The 8,529-nt window shown below is 43.5% G+C and overlaps 1 protein-coding gene across 1 annotated transcript in view; it reads left to right on the forward strand.

Moving 5' to 3' along the window:
- Nucleotides 1-7,706, forward strand: part of LOC310773161 (1-phosphatidylinositol 4,5-bisphosphate phosphodiesterase gamma-2-like) — a gene marked incomplete at both ends in the record, with an annotated part of 30,005 nt that extends 22,299 nt beyond the window's left edge. The window contains 2 exons of the mRNA XM_083633071.1: nucleotides 7,040-7,185; nucleotides 7,497-7,706. Coding sequence (XP_083489197.1) covers nucleotides 7,040-7,185; nucleotides 7,497-7,706 — 356 coding nt within the window. The remainder of the gene's footprint in view (nucleotides 1-7,039; nucleotides 7,186-7,496) is intronic.
- Nucleotides 7,707-8,529: the final 823 nt, after the last annotated feature.

The raw sequence follows: 8,529 nt of genomic DNA on the forward strand, positions 1-8,529 counted from the left end.
ATATTTAATATTTACAGAGTATTTACAAACAGGCCCTATAGGGTGCAAACTGAGCATCAGACCCCGAGGGGGCGTCATAAACAGTACAACCTAGTCAGCCGATGCAGTGAAAAGGCCTAGTGATGTCAATTTCCCTGTAAGGAAGACAAAAAATGATAAGAAACATTTTAGTTCGAAATCAACATTTAGACCAAAAGGAGATAAGGTGTTTAGATAGTGAATATAAAAGTGCTCCCTCCTGGAAAGGAGATTCTCTAGGTTCCCACCTCTCCTAGGGAGGGAGACCTTCTCTATCCCAATATATCTGAGCGAGGAGATGGGGTGATTCTCCTCTACAAAATGGGCTGCTACAGGGTAGTTGAGATTCTTACACCTGATGGTACTGCGGTGTTCGGAAATACGGGTTTTTAATTCTCTGCTGGTTTTACCTACATAGGACTTCCCACAGGGGCAGGTGATGAGGTAAATAACTGATTTGGTGTAACAGGTGATAACCCCTTTAATGGGGATGCGCTTACCGGTGTGGGGGTGCTGAAAAGTGCTACATCGGTGGGTGAAGTTACACTGGGCACAGGCCCCACAGCGGCGGTTACCATCTGGAATGGATGCCAACACTGTTTGAGAAGGCACAACAGAAATAGGGGGTAAATCGGAGTTAACGAAACGATCTCTTAAATTAACTCCTCGTTTGAAAACAACCAAAGGGGGATCCTTAAAGATGTTCTGCAAACTAGTATCCGTTTTGAGTATATGCCAATGGTTATTGATAACCCCTTTAATCTGCTCAGAACATTTAGAATATTGGGTGGTCAAAATGATGGAGGGATTTTTGGTCTTAGCTTTTCTCTGGAAGAGATCATCCCTGGGTCTGTCGTTGATTCTTTTAACAGCTGTATTTATTTGAGTTGCCTTAATACCCCCTTGAACTAAACTTGTCTTTCATGTCAGAAAGGTTTCAAAATCAGACTTTCTACTACAGATTCTTTTTACTCTACAGAATTGGCTATATGGAAGGCTGTTTTTTAAAGGAAGAGGATGACAAGAGTCTGCTCTCAAGAGACTGTTGCGTGCAGTAGATTTAATGAAAAGATCAGAATACAACGTGTGGTTCTCACGTATAACCCATAGATCTAAGAAACTAATGCGGTTGTGTGAATAATCCATAGTGAATGTCAGATATTCAGAACAATTGTTTAAATAACCAAAAATGCATGCAATTGTTCTGTGTTACCCTTCCATAACACAAAAATGTCATCTATGTATCTTTTCCATACAATTATGTTAGATGAAAAAATGTTATTTGTATAAACAAACAATTCTTCAAAGAGAGCCATGTAGAGGTTGGAGAAGGAGGGGGCAAATGGGCTTCCCATAGCCACACCTCTTTTTTGGAGGAACCAGGAGTCTTGAAAGATAAAATAAATGTAAGAATCAACTTGACAAATTCGACAATACAAGTTATCGAAGGGGTTGAATGACAGTCTCGCTTGGAGAGAAAATGTTCCAATGACTCCACTCCTCCCTCGTGAGGAATAGAGGTGTAAAGTGCATTTACGTCAAAGGAGGCAAGTATCAGTTGGTCATCAGGGAGAGGATTAACAGAGTCAATGATGGACAACATATGGCCCGTGTCCTTAACAAAGGACGGCACCTCCTCAGCTAGGGGTCGGATCAAAAAGTCAACAAAGGATGAAATGGATGACGTCAAAGACCCAATTCCTGCAACTATAGGGTGGCCTGGAGGATGTTCAAGGCTTTTATGGATCTTAGGTACAACATAAAAGGCAGGAATAACTGGACATTCAATTTTAAGAAACTCCAGTTCTTTCTTAGTGATATCACCCTCATGAAAAAAATGATCCAGTGTGTCATGGATTGTCTTCTTGAAAGAATGGGTGGGGTCACCAGACAGTTTCTTATAGAAAGTATCATCAGAGAGTTGCCTTAAACATTCATCAACATAATCAGACCTATTCAGAACCACAGTAGCACCTCCCTTATCAGCTGGTTTAATTATGATTGAATAATCGGACTGCATCCTTCAAAGCAACTTTTTCATCTGGTGTTAGATTGCTATAAGAATTGAATTGTTGCTTATTCTTTAGCAATGCAGTCACATCTCGTTCAACTAATCTACAAAATGTTTCAATAGAGGAGTTACGATTGGTTGGAGGTAGAAAATAGCTTTTCTCCCGAAAGGGTGTCTGTGTCTGAGCTGAACCTTGAGACATGGAAGGGCTAAAATGTGGTTCTGAACTTTCCTTAGAGTTGCTAAAAAATTCACGAAGTCTGATATTACGGAAAAATTTAAATAGATCTATTTTCATGTCAAACTCATTACACTGTGTGTTCGGGACAAATGAAAGTCCCTTATTAAGAACCGACAAGTGTGAGGCATTTAGAGTCAATTACTTCCTCCGGTGTTCGGTGTGGGGCCAGAACGGCGGCGTTGGTGGGCCCTGGGAGCGCAGGGTCCAGGGTCTCTGTAGGACGTCGGCACTTCTTCCCTCGTCGGGTGCAACGTTTTTTGGGCGGCCTCGATGTGCACGTCTGTTGGTTTCCACCTAAAAAACTAGAGCTGGAGGTGGACGACCTGCTGTTTGATGATAGTTGATCAGAGGAGTAGTAGTAGTAATCCTGTTGTGGTCTGCGCCGCTGTGCAGGGGTTCTCCTCTCAGGATTTCTCCAGTAGTAGATGTTTCCTTCAGAGGCGTCTCGCTTATCTCTGTTGAATTTCTTGATTTTGATTTCTTTGATTTCATTGGACAGCTTGACTTGCATTGCACGGTTGGCTGTCATGACTTTCGTGAACTCTGTGTCATCAATGATTGCCTGGCGTAGGGACAAGGTTTTTGTCTCAATAGCTTGGTCAATGTCTTTCAGATCTTGTTTCAGTTGGTCAATGAGGAGAGTCATCAGGTCAAGTGAGCATTTGTTTAAGATGGCACACCAGCGTTCGCAGAATTCCGCAGTCCTGTTCTTCAACATGGGTTCTTTTTGCCATCTTAATCCACGGGGGATAATACCTTGTCTGACATAATCACTAAGCATGACCACATGTAAAAAATGTCCTGGTTCTGCGTTTGAAAAGATTTGAGAGTTCTACTGGAGTGTCACGGTACTCACGGGCCGGGCCATCAAATAGAGATTCTGTGGCTGTATGCAAAAGTCTCTGACTCAGACCCATAGATGGGTCAGGCTGTGGATCATCAGGCATCTTGGAGCAATAGACCCTTCTCACGGGGGCCATTTTGTGTCGAGAAGCCAGGGTAAACACAGGTGCAAGCAAAACACTAATGAGGGTTTCCAAATTCCAATCATGGAAGTTGGAAACCCTCATTAGTGTTTTGCTTGTACCTGTGTTTACCCTGGCTTCTCGACACAAAATGGCCCCCGTGAGAAGGGTCTATTAGGTCGGGTGCAGTAAACTGGAACAAACAATTGTCAAAAATGGAGAGAATGCACACCATGAAATCTCAGCGAGGTGCCGGTGACGGACAAGAATCTATAGGAAGAATAGAAACCGCACACTCTGGCTTCGATGCAATGAATTTAATAAAAGGACAACGTTTCGGCCTGGTAACTATCTGTTACTTTGTCAATTTTGGGCTAACACATGCTGGCTGTGTGTTATGTGGACTGGACATGCAAACTGTAACAAGAAGAATGGAGTCAGTCACCTCCTATAAATATCTGGGGGTCTGGATTGACAGTACTCTGTCCTTCTCAGAACATCTGACTAAGCTTCAGGCCAAGGTCAAATCCAGGCTGGGCTTCCTGTATAGGAACCGTTCCTCCTGCATTGCCTCAGCCAAACTCACCCTGGTCCAGATGACGGTCCTCCCTCTATTTGATTATGGAGATGTGATCTACAGGTCGGCTGCCAAGGGAGCTCTCGATCACCTGGATGTCTTATATCATTCTGCCATCCGTTTTGCCACCAATGCCCCTTACAGAACACATCACTGCTCACTGTACTCCATGGTAAACTGGCCTTCCCTTGAATCCAGGCGCAAAATACACTGGTTTACAAATCACTCCTAGGCCTCACTCCCCCCTATCTTGCACACCTATTGGAACACTACTCCCACTTACAGCACTCGCACTACCACTCAGATCCTTCTGAAGGTCCCCAAAGCTCACACATCTCTGGGTCGCTCCTCCTTCCAGTTTGCTGCAGCCGATGACTGGAACAAATCAAAAAACAAAACAAAAAATCCTGAAGACGGAAAGCTTTGTCTCCATCCGTTCCTTCAAAGACACTATTACTAACACTATCGCTCACACCTGTTGTTGCTCCTCATGATGCTGTCTGTGCTGCCCCTTCTCTCCCAGTCTCTCTTGTATTCAGTGTTGGTCTACTTCCTCTTTTAAAGTGTAGATATTGTTGCCGTCCTGTGTGCTAGCATACTATGCCAGCACACAAAATATGTGTGTGTGTGTGTGTGTGTGTGTGTGTGTGTGTGTGTGTGTGTATGTATATACAGTATGTATATGTATGTATGTATAGTATATACATATACATGCAGTATGTGTAGGCACACTATTGTTCTGTCTGTTCTATTTGTCTGTGCTGAATGTAATTGTTTTCTTGTCCTAGCTCTGTGTTGCTTTTATACTTTGGTTTTTCCCCCAACCCCCTTCCGCTCAGGAGTTTTTTTTTTGCCACCCACCAGGCCGTTATTGAAAATAAGAATTTGTTCTTAATTAACTTGCCTGATTAAATAAAGGTTGAGGATGAATCATCCCAGCGAGCATTTTTAGGTTGAAAAGACGTTTAAAAAACGTTTAGGGTAAACGTTGAAAAAACGTGCAAGAAAGGTTCAAGAGTGAAAGTTTTTTCACCGACTATTTGCAGACATTGATTAAACGTTCAAGTTTAGACCATATTTCACCAAGATCTTAAATTAAAAATTCAACACCCCACATGGGATTCAAACTAAGTTCTCCCACATTCAAACCGAGCTCTTGGCATGAGCTATACTTTTTCTTGTATTACATGGGGGGCCGGGCACATATATACTCTATCTCGCACACAACTTGTAGACTACACGATTGTAGGCTCAACAATCGGGAGGACAGGTTATTTTATGTGATGTGTACAAGACTATAATATTATGTAACAGACTCAAATTATGTTGCAGACCAGTGCAGACTTGCTTTGGTCTAGTCAGTCACAGCTAGCTAGCGACTAAAGGTCTCATTATGCTTTCCGCATCAGCGAGGAACGCGAGTGTCCGCGCGGAAAAGTGACGTCAAATCAGCAGACACGCCCCTCCGCAAGGCTCCGTGCGGACGGTTTTCGACCGGCCGTGCGCACGCCGAATTTTGTAACTACGCGGACGCGGACGGGCGGACAAAGTGGAGTTTTCAAGACTCGCGCTCAATTCCGCCTGCAGAAACCCACACAGAGTATACAAGCTCCACACGTTTCCTCGTCGGATTCCGTGTCTCTCATTTCCGTGCGGCCGGCCAAAGCGTCAAGCATAATCCAGGCTTAAGTAGGCTACTTGTGCATCATGCATGCACGCTGCTGCAGGAACTAAATTCATTATTTTATAGTAGCCTATTGCGCTAAACTATTAACCATATGTGTCCTGGAAGCTTTTTGCTGGCACCACATAGCCTATATAGTCCCATATTTATGATATTTCATGTGACATAAAATGCGTTGAAATGTAGTTTTCGTGTAGACCAGATTTCAACTCTCAGTTACACAATAAATTGGACAAATGCCAATTCACACACTATCAATATTGTCTCTATTTCAAGCTACAACAAACGTTTTAACAATATGATTAACCAAATTGTGTTTTTTGACACGTTGACGTTGTAACCGCATTTTAGCCGGTTGAAAGGAGGGTGAAATTAGGTCTTAGACGTTGAAACCCAATATCACCCAGATTTCAACTAAAAATCAACATTGAAAAAACGTTTTGTGCTCGCTGGGATGACCAAAAATAAAATATGAATTCTGGAGCACATGGTCGATTTTAACAATTGAATATGTGTGACGAAGATGTCGTCACTGGAAGCGGACAGCACATTGTAAACCACTCAATAAATAAACTCATCCAGAAAGACATAATTCCCCTCTGTCATTGTGGTGAGTGCATGCACCACAATAAATCACATCTCCAGTTAAAAGTTCACATACATCCTCTGCAGTAATATAACATGTTGGAAAAACCACACACAGTTTAGTTAACTTAGTTGTTTATTCTATGGAATGTATTTCTTATAATCTAACAAAAGCATTGCCATGTGCCATGATGCCATGTTAATTAATGTTCCTCTCCTCCATACTCACAGGGGCTGAACCAGAGCAATGGGCCAAGCTGGGCTTTATAGGGCTAGAGTGATTGCATGCATCTGTGTTGATTGAGGGAGGTACCATTTTGAACTGGTGAAAGGGCATGTTACTCCTTTTGAGTTATTTGTCAAGTTTGTGGACTTAATGTAAAATGCTTGACTGGGATCGGTGGTTCTTATGTTTAAACATGTTTGGTTTATGTATGAATGCACAGTAAAAGTGTATATGGTGAAAATGAGGGTTAATTGATTTGCTCAGGAGTTGGTTGGGCTGGGGGAGGGGTTTAGGCTTTATAAACCTTTGGCCACCAAGGATCCCGAGTGTTAGTCTGAGGGAGGCTGTGTGAGACACAGGTAACCAGACATTTGTCAACTTTGCACATTATCAAGTTTTTGTTTAGCTATTCTTTATGTGGACGTCCAAGTTCTGTTCTTCACTCTTTTTTGGAATAAAAGCACCTGTATTGTTTTTGCAACTCTAGCCATCTTGTTTGTCATTTTTTCTGAGGAGTTTTTGAACCACAGTTTTCTTGACAATATGCAAACAGACCGATGTTTCAACAAACATTCGTCTCCCTCAGAGTCAATGAGGAAGTGTCCTCCAGAATTCATCTTTTATTTTTGATCTCAGTCCCTTTTCTGAGAGGCATTGGTTTTGCAAAGTTCGTCAGCTGAAGCGCAGATATCCCCTCTTTGTTCTAAGGATCATGTTTGTGTGCCCACCCAGATAGATACACCCAGCTGAACAGCTCCCTCTTCAGTCTGAACGGACGCAAGGGTTACGTGCTGAAGCCAGACCTGATGTTCACTGACAGCTACAACCCAACTGACAAGAAGAAACCAAGTACAATCAAGTACAACCTTAAGATAAAGGTATGTTTATGTGCACAAATATGCACACACACACACACACACACCATCATCACCCTCATCTTTTTTTTCCATTTCGCATGGCATGACTTCAGTGACTAGGGATCAGTTGCGTCATTATGGCTAAGGGGATTTACACAAATCAACTACAAAAGCATTTGTTTTTCGGCACATTGATCATCAGATCATTGGACATTAAAACTCTCCAACCCTTCATAATAAAATATGAATGCATGTACAATCAATTGTACAATACATACAGATGTAATCCAGCAAACTGCATCAAATCTGTGACTGTGTTGGACCCCATGCAGGTGATTGCCGCCAGGCACCTCCCTAAGCTCAACCGCGCCATCGTCAGCCCGTTCGTAGAGGTCGAGCTGTGTGGAGACTCCGGCCCCGAGGAGGAGAGCAAACCCCGCAAATTCAAGACCAGCGTCCAGCGTAAGGAGGGGCTGAGGGGGGTAGTGGAGGGGGAAGACAAGTTAAAGGTGGGCAAGGAAAGAGGAGAAAGGGAGGAATGAGAGTGGGGGATCCTGCCGATGTGACAGACAACCACTGCCCCAACACTGATTAAAGAGTAACTAAACCCTAAACCCAAATCTGTGGAGGCCTGACATCTAGTGGTGAAAAGTAGGGTACCGAACTGACCATCCGCTATTGGCTGGTCTTTGTGCCAGGTGATGTCACCACCTCAGGGGCGGATAACGCATTACATTTATTACAACACATGAGTAAAGGTATTTGCACACACAGTCCATTTGTTTCATGTGTTTTTTTTTTACCAGTCATCCGATCATCATCGTTATGCACAGGAACATTGCACACTGAGTCCGATGCATTTTATTATTATGTTCGCTGAATTGTCGCCCTGCAGTCGTCCTCTCCTGTATCCACATATACAACATAGGGTGACAGGGAGTAGTGGCTGATATGCAGCAGCGGTGATGTGGACTGGAGAAGGCAGATGGCAGCAGGTATGCTAAAGGTATCGCACTGGACAGGGGCTCCGTACTCGCCTTCACCAATTGCCAATCCAGCTGTGGTGTGCCGTGGCCGGGTGCTGCACCGCTGCCCAGGGAGAGGGAGCAGAGAGCTGCTGAGAATCTCTCTGGCTGCCTCTCCACTCAGACCAAAGGAGCTGGAGCCCCTGCTCCTCGGGCTCTCTCCCCCAAACACAGACACAGATGGGTCAAACAGCTCGCAAAAGGCTCTTGACGGATGTGAAAAACACATCAAATCAAACCTGTTCTGAAACTTTAATCACGGATTAAAGTTTTGGAGTCAGTGTGGAAGCGTAATTGATACGCAACATGAGGTTGAATTTATTTTGAAACGTGCAAAATT

This window comes from Poromitra crassiceps, assembly GCF_964638095.1.
Source record: "Poromitra crassiceps genome assembly, chromosome: 3".
Taxonomy (NCBI): domain Eukaryota; kingdom Metazoa; phylum Chordata; class Actinopteri; order Beryciformes; family Melamphaidae; genus Poromitra; species Poromitra crassiceps.